The 14778-nt window shown below is 49.3% G+C and overlaps 1 protein-coding gene across 6 annotated transcripts in view; it reads right to left on the bottom strand.

Annotated features, from left to right (window-relative positions):
* HIVEP3 (human immunodeficiency virus type I enhancer binding protein 3) overlaps positions 1-14778 on the bottom strand; it is a 530360-nt gene that overhangs the window by 14036 nt on the left and 501546 nt on the right. For all 6 annotated transcript variants that reach the window (XM_027864564.1, XM_027864568.1, XM_027864565.1 and 3 more), the window contains 2 exons: positions 10860-10937; positions 3388-9093 (listed from right to left, as the gene is read on the bottom strand). In XM_027864564.1, coding sequence (XP_027720365.1) covers positions 3388-8565 — 5178 coding nt within the window. In that variant the 5' untranslated portion in view covers positions 8566-9093; positions 10860-10937. The remainder of the gene's footprint in view (positions 1-3387; positions 9094-10859; positions 10938-14778) is intronic.

The raw sequence follows: 14778 nt of genomic DNA, 5'->3' as shown, positions 1-14778 counted from the left end.
CCAAGGCGAGCACATTTCTGTGCCTCTGGGCTGGTTCTGACATTGCACTCCCCTGGGTTATTCCACATTGGACAGTCTGAGAGTCTTTGCTGAGATATATAACAAGATGACTTGCCATGACATAAACCTCTATATGCAGACCACAGAGAGTGGAATTTTCTGGAATTAAAAATAAGCACATTTGTTCTCTAATCATCTGAGAATGAAAATTAATGCAACTCCGAGGTTCCACCCCACACCAATCAGATTGGCAAAGATGACAAAAGAGGAAAACGATAAATGTTGGAGGGGCTGTGGGAAACCGGGTACACTACTGGGACAACGTTGGTGAAGCTGCAACAAGTCTAGCCATTTTGGAAAGTAATTTAGAGCCATACCCCAAAAGTCTTTGTGACTTCGACCCAGTGATACCACTCTGAGGCCTATGCCTCAAAGAGATCAAAGAAAGCAGGAAAAAACCCACATGTACAGAAATATTTATAATAGCTCTTTTTTGTAGGAGCCAAAAAGTGGAAACTATGAGGGTACCCACCTATTGGGAAATGGCTAAAAAAGATGTGGTATGTAAATGTAATAAGCTACTATTGCACCATAAAAAAAAATGACGAAATGGACAATTTCTGAGCAAACTGGGAAGACCTCTAGGACATACTGACTCAGAGTGAGGTTATGACAACATTATCCCCAAAAAAACCCCTACTTTGAAAGACTTGAGAAAAAACTGAGCCACACAATAGTAAGCCATGAGTCTGAGAATTAAAGATGAAACATGCCACCCTTTCCCTGCCAGGGAGGTGATGGACTTAAAATGAAGAATGAAAGACACATTTTGGGATACATCCAATGCAGGAATTTGTTCTGCTGGACTAAACATATTTGTTATAAGGGTTTTATTGATTTATTTCATTATTTGATGGTCGGGGGGGACAGGGGCAATAGGAAGGAGAGATAATGTTTTTCAAAATAAATAGATTTTTAAAGTTAAAAAAATACAGGTGCATTTATCAAAAGTCAGATTTTTGAAAATGTCCTTCATTGCACTCTCCATGTGTATTGCGTTTGAGGCAGCAACCAACTTTGGCTACCCTAAGTCCCAGCTCTGCTCACCAGGGACATTCGTGGCACTGGACAGTCTAGTGAATCAACAAAGGGGATGAGGATTAGACAGTTTTGAAAGGTAAGGTTCCTAAAGAAATCTTGCTGGGTATAGCTCATCTTGGGGGAAAAAAAATTACATTTATTTAAAGGGGCATTTGCCAAATCAAATAGGACTAAATTAGCTCTTGTTCAATTTTCTTCAATTAGTTGCCAGCCCCTCAGTCTTCTGTAGGTACAAAAGTAACTGGGGAAAAACCCATGTTGGCAAAACCCAGAAATTCCACTTAGTAACTTTCCCTTAGTAACAATATGGCCCCCACTGGCAGGGGTTAGGGACCCCTGAAAAGTGACAAGGGCATGGCTATGACTAACCGTTTAACAAACAGCATGCAAGGCCTGAAGCTCTATTTCCCAAAGAATGCTCTCCAGCCAGGGCTAGGGTCCTCACCAAGACACATTCAGTAAGCAAGAAAGAAAGCGAACACAGGGTGCAGAGAGTAGAGTAGTAAGTATGGCTATGGCCAAGTAAGAGCTTTGGCTCTTGAGTCAGAGGAGCTGGGTTCAAATCCTCTCATGCTTACTAGCTGCATGACCTTGGGCAAATCACTTAACTTCCCTCAGCCTCATCTTCCTCAGATGTAAAATAGGGGAAAAGCTATTGTGTGGATCAAATGAGATACAACTTGTAAAGCACTTAGTATATGCCTGGAATGTAGTAGGCAATTAATAAATATTCATTCTCTCTCTCTCTCTCTCTCTCTCTCTCTCTCTCTCTCTCTCCCCCCCTCTCCCCCTTTCTCCCCCTCCCCCTCCCTCCCTCCCTCTTTTTTTCATTTATCCATCACCTGGATTTGCACTGAAGGAATCATAGGATTATAGATTTTGAGCTCGAAGGAGCCTTAGAAGGCATCACATTCAGCCCTGATATTTTACAGAGGAGGAAACTGAGGCTCAGAGAGGTCTAATTACTTGCCCAAAGTCACATAGCTAGTAAATGAACCAGCCAGGATTTAAACTCAGGGTCAAGAATTTATGTCTGCCTTGAGGAAAAGCTAAGGAGTGTCCTCTAACCTTGGGAATCTTTTGAGGTTCCCTTTCTTTTTTTCTAACAACAACTTGGAGGAAGAGGAGGAAGGACTCCATCCACCCAAACAGTGCTGCTTTCCTCAAATAGCAGTTCCCTATTTACTTAGTCGGCTGATTCAGCCAACTCAGCAGACCTTCCAGTGGCCTCATCCCTTATAGCAATCTCATCACTTTCCGGAGCAAAGCCGCTAACTCAAGTAACAGAACTCTGAGCATACAGAATTTGTGAAGTAGGAAATGAGTTCATTTTACAGAACCTAGAGGCTCACTGTTAAGGAATTCTCAGCCTGGAGTTAGTTACACCACGTGTCAGATGGTGGCCCCACCTAAGAAAACAGAAGCTAGCTCTATTAGGAGGAGAACCAAATACCAGAAGTGATGAAGATGAAGGTTATGAGTGTCTGGGAATAGAAAGTACTTCAATAATCCTAGGGGATAGGTGGGGCAAAGTGGGGTTGGTAACAGGAGGATTATGGAAGAAAAAAGACAGCAAAAGCATTGATGAGAAAGAATATGATCTAGGATTCAGGAAAGTGCTAAGGATTTTGAAACCACTACAAAGGAGCTCCATTAGCTGAACTTTCCAGCTTAGGCTGCTGGGGGTGTCATATCCTGTCTCCCCTATCATCCACCCCCCACAAGGCACCTTTACCTGTATAATGGAAGTCAATGGGAAAAGTGTTTTCTTTTCTAGAAAACCACTTGAGAGCCAACTTTGCTAGGATGCATATGCATATCTACCCAGAGAAGTAGCATAAACTTCTTTTGTATGGTGACCAGGCTAAGCTATCAGGAGAGAAAGTTTACAGTGCAGACCTGTTGATGCATAATGCTTCAGGGGACCTGGAGTTGGGGGGAGGCATATTGGACTAAGTGCTATTTAAGGTCCCTTTTAACACCTAAGTCCATGAGCCTTTGCTCTTTAGGTCACATCTTTATAGCATGAGAAAAATCCCAGAGAGGGGTCAGAAGACCTGGCTTTACCACTTATTAACCATGTAATGACCTTTGGCAGATCCCTTCTCTTCTCTGGGCCTCAGTATCTCCATCTAAAGCATGAAGGAAGTGGGCCTGATGGTCTCTACAAAGCCTTACAGTTCTAATATTTTATGCTATTCCTTTTCCTGTTCTGAGCCCCCATAGGAAGATCACTTATTTATCAGGCTAGTCAGAGATGATAGAAACAACCATGATGGTTCTTACCTCCGTCATTCGGGGTTTTCGGGAGCTGGACGGAACAAGCCTTCCTGTCTCAGGATGTGGAGCCATGGCCATGGTGTACGTCTCTTTGCTGACCTTCTGCTTGGACCTCAGGAGGGACAGAGCTGCTTTAGTGGACACCCCAGGCAGGTTGGGATTGTACAGACTTATACACCAACCAGCATAAACAGAGGACCTCCTGTCTGCCTGCTGGACAGGATTTGGCTTAATGTAGTTTAAATAGCACCAACTGACATTAGTGGTCGTATGGAGGCTGGGGAACTGTAGTACCTTCTTGGTGTCTGTACCTTCCTGGGATTTTGCTATCCTGGGAGAAGTAGAGGAGGAGGTGGGAGGAGTCTTCGGTGGATGGTCGGGCAGGTCCTTGGAGTCTTCCTTCTTTACTCCCTGCAGTGGTGACTGCCACCGGGATGGCTTTCCAGGTGGCTGTTTTGATGCTTCCAGGCCCAGAGCTCCTGAATGAGGCAGCCCCGAGTACTGAGAGGGAGGGCTTTCCTTGGGAAGAGGCTGAGCCAACGATGAGCTAGGGAGGGTCTCTTCCTCCCCTCGGCCTTGGCTGGGGCCCCCAAACTGGGCTCTCTCTTGCCTTTTGCTGGCTTCAGCACTGGCAAGGATAGCGCTCGCTGGCCTGAGGAGTTCCAACTTCTCTTCGGCTTTGGAGCCTTCCTCCTCCTTCACCCTTTTCTGCTGCTGGGTCTCCGTGGTGAGTTCCAGGCTGCCAGCAGGGGACAGCACCCGTTTACTGCCTCCTGCAGTGGACGGGCTTGCCTCCAAGCCCAACATGCTTTCTGAAGACAGAGAAGAACCTTTCCTCTCTGCTAATGGAAGAGGCACCCTCAGGTATGGTGTTGGAAACCCCCTTCTTTGCTCCTCGCTGATCTGGGCCAGCTCAAGACCCACTCCAGGAGCTTCTATGCCGCAGACCAATGTCCCTTTGGCCTGGTAGTCATCAAACTTGGGGAGCACGAGGGAGGATGGGCTGCACTGGGACTGAGTGACCAAGATCTGAGAAAGGGTCGTGTACATCACGCTTCCATAAGAGGGCATGTTGGTCTGGATTCGGACAGGAACAACCAGAGACACTGCGGGATCTGGGCAGGAAGGAACGGCCAGTTGTGGGGCTGACGTTGATACTGGAGGGCTGGTGGCATGTGTCACTGGGTGCAACCGGACATCAGTGCCATATTCTGTGCTGGGGGAAAGGCCAGAGGGCCCTGTGAGAGGGGACAGGCTGGATTTCACTGGGGGCATATGGGTGCCAACCTCCCCAGGGAGATGGGGGGTAAACTGAGACTGCAGAGGCAGAAAGAAGCCTGAAGAGAGTGAGGAGGAGCTGGGATGGGGCATGGGGAGAAATGAAGGGTGCTGACGGAAGGGAAGATCAGCTGGATGAGGTATGAGCTGGTGAGGCATATGAAGCTGGCCTGGATGAAGGACAGCTTGCTGGAGGGGAATTGGCGGAGTCTGAAATAAGGATGGGGGAAGTGGGGGCATGGAGTATGGGGCAGAGAAGATCTCTGGCATAGCCGGAGTGGAGAACAGCTCTGAGGACTGTCCTGGTGGCTGGAGGAAGTGTTGAAAGGAGAATAGGGAGACTGGAGGAGGCAGGTATGGTTTTTCATGCAGAGAGAGCTGGGGAATGGGTGGGTGGAACACTTGTAGAGCTTCGGTGTAAGGCGGGCTGGACACCAGCTGGGGACTGTCCTTCTGCTGGCTCTTAGCACTGAGGTACCCACCATGGGTGGAGGAGGAGGAGGAGAAAGAAGAGGCGGTGGTAGAAGCTGAGCAGGTGGAAGAAGAGGAAGGCTGATGAAGCAAACTTTTGGAGGAAGATTTACTGGATGAAGGCAGAGGCTCCTCTGTTTCCAGTCTCCCCTTAGCAGGTATCTCTGGCTCATGCTCTGGATGCCGACTCAGGGAAGCCTGTCTCACCAGAAAGCATTTTCTTCTTTCTGGTGGGGCCGAGGAGGTGGGGATGCCTGGCGTGGGAGGCGGAGCCAGAGACAAACTCCCATAGTCAAATGACTTGCTGCGTGTCTCAGATATTTGAGAAGGATGCGGTACATTGGGGGACTGCTCAGAGGCCGACCTCCGCATTTCTCTGGAGTGGTGAGGGTAGCTTGGAACAGTCAACATGTGGGTGCCAAAAGACTTGGAGTGGGTTTCTGAGGAAGGACCAGGAGCCTCTGTCTTCCCATGGTCTTCCCTTTCAAAGGATGCCGAGAGGCTCGAAGTGTGCGATACACTGCTTTCCAGGCTAGGGCTTCGGGTCAGGGAGACCGACTCAAAACTGGACTCCCCTGAGGACTGGGCCATCTCCGCCAGCCGCAGCCTTTTCTTCTTGGGGGGCAGCTTCTCGGCGGGGAGCTGAGCAAGCGTCTGGCTCCGCTGAGGCCACTGAAATTCCTCAGTCTTTTCGGGTTCCTTCGGCGGGGGCTCAGGATCCGTGTCTGGCCTGTCAGGCTCCTCAGTCACCAAGATTTCAGGAACCTGGATGTTAGGCTGGCGGACTAACCTTGGCTGCAGGGAGTGGGCAGAGCGGCCATGTGGAGTGACGGCTGGCTGTGATGAGAATTGGGACAAAGCCTTGTCCTCTCCTTCCTGGTGGCTCGGCTGCTCCGGAGCGTCAGCTTTTTCAAAGGAGCTGGTGTGCTGGATGACCGAAATTTCTGTGGAGATTTTTCTTCTCTCCTTCCCAGACTCGGAACTTGCCGCTGGTTTGGGAGTCCTTGGGTGGAAGGCCATGGTCCCCTCCAGGGGTGGCACCGATGGAGCTGGCTCTGCTGGTGGCTTGGTGGGCTCCTGGGGGAGGTTCAAACCAGCTTCCGAGGGGGCTGGGTTGGCAAACTGGCTCCCAGGCCCCACAGAGGAGTGACCTTTGGTCGACTCAAAGGAGGGCGGGTCTTCGTCATCCCCAAGGCTCTTTTCTTTCCGTCTCTTCCTCAGTGGTGTAAGTTCTAAACTGGTCCCCAACTTATAGTGCATCATCTGAGACCAAGACTCGGGCTCCCCTTGGCTCTTTTCGACTTCTGAGGACGGATGGGCACCCGTGGAAACAGGCTTGGAGAGCTGAAGTTCTGAGCAATAGTACTTTTTGTGGGCCTCGTAATTATCTCGTTTCTTGTACCGAGCCCCACATATGTTACACTCGAAGATTATCCCTTTCGCTTTGGAGCCTTTCCGGGACTTTTTGGTGAGTTCGCTTTCCTTTGCTTCTTTTTCTTCGGCAGGTTTCAAGGCCGTGTCCTTAGAACCTAGCCCGATGTCCTCTGAGCTATACTCCCCTCCCAGAGGGAGCTCAAAGGCAGGCTGGCGTTTCAATGTGCGGGGGTGGGACGTAAAGGCTTGGCTGCGGCTTAGGGTGTCCGACTCACTGATGTGGTCGTCGAAGGAGTAGCTTCCTCTGAACGTATGCGGGGAGCTGATGGTGCAGGTGGCGGAAGGCATGGAGTGACTCCTCAGGAGGGGCGCAGGCTCAGTGGAGCTGGGGGGCAGCTGCTGGAGGGAGAGTAGAGATTGTTCCGGCTTGCCTTTCTCACCGTGGGAGAGCAGAGCTTTGGATGGATCCAGCTGAAACGGGTCTCGGAAGATCCCGGCCTTGGGGGACTCAATGCTGCTCCGCCGGGACAGAGAGCTCCTTCTGGGCTTCACGCTGTCTATCTCACTGGTGTCCACGACTGCTTCGTTAATTGTGATCAACTTCGTGATGTGTTCGATGACCTGTGTCCGAGGCACCGAGATGGGGCCCAGGCTGGGTTTGTCCTCAGCAGACAGGGGCAGGAGCGGCTGGGTGGCAGCGGCCGTCAGCATCGTCGTCCGCTGCCCGATTCGGCCGCACTTGCCGAAGATGATCTCGGCGTAGGACTTGGCGTTGGTGTTGGGAGGGCTGATCTGCTGCTCTGCGCTCTCTGAACGGGAGAAGTAGCCTGATTCTGTGCTCCCCTTGCTCCCAGGGCTCAGGAAGGCCTGCTCGTCCATCACTTTTTTCCTTTCGCTGAGCCTTAGGGCGAGTTTCTGCTTGATGGTGTGTGTGTCCTCCACTTTGTGGCTCACAGAATGCTCCGACGATGAAGACAAAGGTTCTGCAAACTGGGGGTTCTCCTCAAGTGACTGGGAGGTGCCGGAATGGGACGAGGAACAGCGGTCGTGGCCGGGCCCGTGGCTGCCTGCACCGTAGAGGCTGCTGCTGCCAAGGAGGGTGTGCTTTTGTCTGGGAGACAGGTCGGCTGGCTGGCTGGACGTGGCCCCCGTTTCCTCCTCGGAGTCGGTGCTCTCTCCTTCGGTGGGCTCCTCGAATTCCTCGCCACCCATCCTTTCCATCTCCAGCCCCGCAGGGTACATCTCAGCCCCAATTCCCGAAGCCAGCCCTGCTTTGATCCGGTGTGCATGGGACTTCCTATGTTTGTACAGATTGCTTTTGGTTTTGAAGGAAAAGCCACAGGGGACGCAGGGATAGGGCCGCTCACCTGTGTGAGAGCGGATGTGCTTTTGGAGCACACTGGGCTTGGCACAGGGACGGCTGCAGTATTGACAGATGTATTTGCCGGGCTTCTGAGGTTTCTTCTCCTTCTTCGGTGGATCCTCGGCCTGCTTCATAGAGATGTGGGAGGCACGCGGGATGTAGACTTTGGGGAGGGACTGCAGTTCCTCAGGAGGGATGATGGTCGGGTGGGCGGGGAGGAGCTGGCTCTGAGAATGGAGCCCCGGAGATACAAAAGACCCAGAGGGGCCTGGCCTTATGGGCTCGACTAGCTGCCACGTGGGCCCTTCCAGGAGATGCTCGGGCTTGCCCGGCGACATAAATGCTGGTGACAGAGGGTGTTGAGGGAGCTGGGGGATGTGGGTCGGGCCTTCAACAGTACATCTCTTCGGGGGCTTCTGGTGTCCCGTTTTCTCCTGAGACCCCTCCCTCAGAACCAGCGGGGGCCCCGAAAAGTGCTGCTGCTGCTGGGAAAGGAGCTCATGGAGGGGGGTGGCTGGGGAGGAAGGAGAACTGCCCTGGAATGGAGCTGGAGCCGGAGCTGGGGCAGGAGCCAGGGATGGAGCCGAAGCCGGAGCTGTGGAGGGGCCACTGGCTTGCACGGCTTCTCCTTTGGGAAGCCGTTTTCTGGGACTGCCCTCCGATGTCTGTGCACTCTTGACACTTTGCTCAGGATCCATGGCCTTATCAGAGGCTGGGGATGATGCTACTTGGGGAAGGGTGGACCAGGCTTCATTTACAAATGGCCCACATGCCCTGGCTCTGCCTGCATTGGAGAAGAAGTGAGAAGCCAGAGGTGGTTCCAGAGGATCTTTTACTGAAGTGTTGCTGGCTTCTATTGGACAAAAAAATGCATGAGAGTCAAAAAAAAAAATACCCACTGGTGAGGCTACTTCAATGCCTGGCAATAGCCTAGAACTGCGAGTCCAAAGAGTTTCCGTGTGAGCTTTGTTAACGGTTTGAGTCTGGCCATCTTGTTTCTGGTGATGGCAGCACCCTCAGAGTCACGAGGCAGCCCATGACATGTCTGTCTTGGTTGTTGGCAAGCCTTTGCAAATGCAGGACAGTCCAGGTCATGTCATTGAGTGCAGCTCTTTCCCACAGGACAAGCAAAATAATACTGAATGGTGAGGGCTGGTCCCTTTGGGTCCCTTCCCTTTAGGTCGGTATTGGAACCCGGTGGTCTTGGACAAGAACGTCACACTCTTCTGGAATCATAGGATCCACAACATACACAGGCAAACACCAATACACACGTGTATCCCACAGACACAGACATACACAGACACACATCACACCCAGATCCCATGCAGACATTCCACCACACATATCACACGTACCACATATACAGAACCATGTACCACACATATATCACACCGAGGAAATGTATACCATATAGGTATAACACAACACACACCCATCACATGTTACACGTGCCACAGGTATACACACACACACCATGAACAACACACACAAAGACACACACATCACACATATACACAAATACATTCAGGGACACAGACATAATACATACACATAGACACACAAACAAACACACACCAGAGAGAGAAGGGGTGGGGAGAGGGAAAAAGAAGTCATTGTAGCATCTTTAAAAGAGTCTGCAAGTTATGACTTTGTTTTTATAAACTGTAGTACTCCATAACCCTCGCAAATACAATAGGAAACCCTCAATTGTCTGCCACCTCCTCCCAAAATCCCTTCCTCCCCTCCCAGCCCTCACTGGCTTTAACATGAGTGACTCACACATTGCTGGAAGCTCCCAAGCTCAAGCCTGGGAGAGTTGGGGCCAAATGAAACCCACCACACTGTCTTCCTTCCCACCCACTTGTCCAGGTAGAGTCACCTAGGGTTCATTTCTACACAAGATACTTACTAGCCAAATCCCTTAATCTCTTAGCCTCAGTTTCTATATTTGAAAAATGGGTATAATAGCACCCACCCCACAGGGTTACTGTAAGGATTGCAAGATATAATATTGGAAAAGTGCTTTGCCAGTCTTAAAGCATTACAGAAACCAGAGCTGCCATTATTAGAATGATGACTTTGCCTCCACACGTACCCCTAATCCCACTCCCAGACTCCTGGACTCTCAAAGGAGCCTTAGGATCTGAGGATCTGGACTGGAGGGCACACAAAATACTGTTAAATACATCCTCCTCATTCTAGAGATGGGGAAACTGAGACTCAGACATCACACAGCTCAGTGGGAGCAGGGCTGGGGTGAGTCTCAGGGTGAGCCAACTGGCCAAATTTGGAACCCTATTTTCCCAAAGTTTGGAGTCCCACTCTAGTCAGCAGAGCTCATGGCAGAGGAAGCCCCACAGGCATGGTTTTTCCCCCGTTGGGCACAAGAGGCAGGGTTCAGGGTCCCCCTAATGAGGGCTGGGCATATGAGTGGGGAAGGGAGACAGTTGGCAGCCCAGTGCATCATGCAATGAGTGATTCACTGACAAGAGTGTGGCATGCTGGGGATTAGCCTTCCATTCCTTTCCTGCCCCATTGGCCATCACTCCCCATCTCATACTCTATTATTCAGCCCAACTGGTCTTCCTCCATTCCTCCCGTCTCCTCCCCCTAGGCCTGACAGTCTTCCAGGCTTGAAAGGCACCCCCTCCTCACCTCTGCCTCACAGCATGCCTTTTTCTTCAAGACTGCTTGCTCCAACACCACCTTCTACGTGAAACCTTTCCTGGTCCTCCCCAGTTGCTACCTCCCTCCCTCCCCGACCCACACACTGCCACGTATTTAAGTACTTTGTCCTTATTTTGCATTGGTTCTCTTTATGTGTATGTGCTTCTACATGTTTACATTGTCTCCTCTAATAGACTATAAGCCCCTCAAGAGCAGGGCCAGTTTCATTCTTTGTACTTATATGTCCAGCTCTCAGCACAGTGTCTGGCTCATTACTGGCACTTGAGAAATGCTTACTGATTGATTGATTGATTGAACTTACGCCCATGGGTCATGCCCTGGTCCCTGCCTCTGGTTCCTCTGGGCCAGGGGAAGTCGAAGGCCGCATGCCTGAAGGACTCTGTGGGGATGAAGAGAATGGGAGCTGTTACTACTCAAGAGAGGGCTAGATGATTCTTTACCCAGAAGCAGGCACATGAGCCAGCAACACCCAGATCCCCAGGAGCCTAGGATTTCAATTTGGAAGTGACCACCCCAGAGAGCATCTGTGTCCAACCCCTTCATTCTACAGAGTGGGATTGCTAAGACCCAGTGAGGGAAAGGGACTGGTCCAAGGTCACACAGCTAGAAGGAAGTAGAGGCAATATTACAATCCAGGGCTCAATGACATTTGTCTTTTGGTCTCCTGGCATGGCATTCTTGTCACAATGCTGAAGATCAGATGATGATGATGATGATGATGATGATGATGATGATGATGATGATGATAGCATTTATATCATGCTTTAAGGTGTTCAAGGCACTTTACAAATATTATCTCATTTGATCCTCACATTTGATCCTGGGAGGGAGGTACCCCATTTTACAGAGGCAACCAGGTTAAGTGACTTGCCCAGGGTCACACAGCTCGTTAAGTGTCTGAGGCCAGATTTGAACTCATCTTCCTGATTCCAGGTCCAGCACCCTATCCCCTGTGCTAGCTGCCATCTACTAGAGAATTTTAGTCTCTTCCCTTCCAGGGGACATCATCAATCTCTAGCAATGAAGGAACGCATGCAAAATCACCTGAAAAATGTTATAATGACAACAGCATTGGAGAGAAAGTGTGTATGGCTTACTAGTTATTGATCTCTGCTGAATTTAAAGCCAGGAATACTTGGTTTCAAGTCTCACCTCAGACACAGACCGGTCACGTGAACAGGAGGGTCATTTCACCTCCATCTGCTCCTTAAGATAAGGGGTCTTAACCTTCCTGTGTGTGCCATGATTCCCTCGAGCACCCTGGGGAAGCCCACAGTCTCCTTCTCAGAGCAATATTGTTAAATGTATAAAATAAACTACATAGGAAACTGAAAGTTAGTGAGCATAAAGATGTCATTTTGACGCTATTGGCGTCACTTCAAGATCTTGACTATTGTCCTTCAAACCCTGGCTCTTATCACAGTGTGATCGCTGAATCATGATTTCTTCATCTGTAAAATGGAGACATTTCTTACACTCTTACTCTCCAAGTGTGGTTGTAAAGAAAGCAAAGGGCAAACCATACCGGGTGTGGGTGAGATGGGAGAAGAAGAGAGGGTGATGGGTAGCGTCCAGATCTAGACATGTGCACTATTATCATTACTACTACCTAGGTGGGGGAAGAGGGGGAGGCAGCATTTATTAATCACTGTGCTAGGCACCGGAGATTAAAAAAAAACAAGGGCGAAAAATGGTGCCTGTTGTCAAGGAACTTACACTCTAATGGGAAAGACAGCATGCAAACAACTATGGGCCTACAACATTTAGTATAATATAAGGTATTCTCAGAGGATCACAACTTGAATCATGCCTCTTTCCTCAGGAGGGTTCTATCCTTGGCCCATTAAGGTGTAGCATTTTCTATCCTGGTCCCCTTGATGGAGCAGAAATCCTGACATGACAGAAAGAGAGAAGGGCATGAAGTGAGGAAAGAATCAAAATTCCACCTCTGACATTCGTTAGATATGGGACCATAATCCAGGAATAAAACTTTGAGCCTCAGTTCCCTCATCTGTAAAATGGGGATATTACCTACAGGACCTACCTTTCCTGGTCCCCCCAGTGCTAGTGTCTTGATCTGGTTACCCCAAACTACCCTGTCTAGTCTCTTCTAGCTCTGACACTCTCTATCCCAAGGCCCTTTTTAGCTCAAACATGTTTTAAGAGTCTACTTATGTTTGTAAGAATTTCTAGAATGACTGATTGACTGGACAAGGTGCCATTATTCTGATGAGTATAGCTTTAAGCGAATTGGATTATGAGACAAAGAGCCAGAAATAGGAGTAGGTCTCTTCCCATGTGTGGGAGCAGGCATCGTGTCTCGGGAAGTCTGGGCTTTCCCTCTCTCCAGGGTGTTCTGCGTCTCTAGAAGTGGCTTCATTGGCTCCATGCTGCAAGCTCTCAGCTGCGGGAAGTTGAGTAATGGGGTGAAGTGTCTATATCACACTGCCCATGGAGATTCTATTGAAACTATCTGCCGGGGGCCGAGGAAGCGATCTTATGGAGGGTGTCAGAGTACCAACATTCATGAAGGGAAGTCACTTTTATTTAGGGCTCTCACACCTGGATTCAAGCTGCTAATATACACTCCCCTAAACTGAGACATTCCCACCCAGTGCAGTGGCCAGAGCTGGGGGCTTCATTCAGACCCTCAACAAACAGAAGCTGCTCTGTCTCATTTCTATAGATACTGAAGGCAGTGGCTCCAGCCATGCTGACCTACACCTTGAGGGATGGTCCCCAGAAACAGGGATCCCCAACCTTCTCTGTGTCCCAGCCCTCTCAGGCAGTCTGGTGAAGCATATGAATCACTTCTCAGAAAAACGGTTTTCAATGCATAAAGTAAAATACATAGGCTGTCAAAGGAAACCAATTATGTTGAAATATAGTTATCAATTTAAAAAAAATGATCACAGACCCCATGTGAAGAATTCCTGCAAGCAAAGGTGTCCTACTCATGTAAATATATATGTATTCATAAGGCAGTTAGGTGGTTCATTGGATAGAGTGCTGGGCCTGAAGTCAGAAAGACGCATCTTCATGAGTTCAAATTTTGTTAAATATTTCCCAACTACATTTTAATCTAGGACAGCTAGGTGGCACAATGGATAGAGCACTGGACCCGGAGTCAGGAAGACCCGAGTTCAAATTGGGCCTCAGATTCTTACTAGCTGTGCGATCCTGGGCAAGTCGCTTCACCCTGTTTGCCTCAGTTTCCTCACCTGTAAAATGAACCAGAGAAGGAAATGGCAAACCATTCCAGTATTTTGGCCAAGAAAACCCCAAATGGGGTCACAAAGAGTCAGACACGACTGAAATAACTCAACGACAATAAATCTGTACTCATAGGAATAAACATATACCCACACATCTGAATAGAGAGTAAGCATGGATCTGTGACTGAAGATGGAGAGAGGTGATGAGCAGGTGACTGAGATGCCATTTTGAGAGACATTTTGCCCTGGTGTTCTTGCTGGGGTAGGACAGCACATGGTATATTAACACCTTATAAATGCTTGTTGGATTGGATAGAATGTAGTGATTGGGCATATGGGGGAAGGGTGAGATTTGAGGGCCTTCTTGTCTTCTCACACATGACTCTCAAAGATGTATCTAATCATACACATGTTCTTCCTATACCTCGCTTGTATGTCTAGTGTCTAGCATAGTGCCTGACACATAGTAGGAGCTTCATAAGAAGTTCTTGACTGATTGTTAGTTGACTGCCTTTTTATTCACACATAGCTACCTTGCCTCTCAGTTGCATGTCCTCTCACACACCAGCCTTTCAGTCCTTTACAGGTTGCTCTAGGGCAAGGGTGGGGAACCTTTGACCTTGAGACTACATGTAGCTGTCTAGGCCTTCAAGTGCGGCCCTTTGACTGAATCCAAATTTCACAGAACAAATCCTCTAATAAATAATATCCTCTGTAAAATTTGGACTCAGTCAAAAGGCTGCACCCAAGGCCCTAGAAGGTCACATGTGGCCTCAAGGCCGCAGGTTCCCCACCCCTGCTCTAGGGTTTAGCATCACCCTGGCACATAGAAGGTCCTTAAGAAATGCTTCTTAACTCATTGATGATTGATTGAGTGTCCTGGAATGCACAGATGCTCTTCTGGCCCTTCCCAGGTCTGTCTTATGTACCTTCCGCACCCCTCACAGGCCTGTCTAGTGCTGAGCACAGTACCTGGCACAAAGTAGGCTTTTGATTAATGCTCAT

Source organism: Vombatus ursinus, unplaced genomic scaffold (assembly GCF_900497805.2).
Source record: "Vombatus ursinus unplaced genomic scaffold, bare-nosed wombat genome assembly UNPS02014775.1, whole genome shotgun sequence".
NCBI lineage: Eukaryota > Metazoa > Chordata > Mammalia > Diprotodontia > Vombatidae > Vombatus > Vombatus ursinus.
The sequence above is the reverse complement of the archived record's forward strand: the minus strand, read 5'-3'. Positions and strand labels throughout refer to the sequence as shown.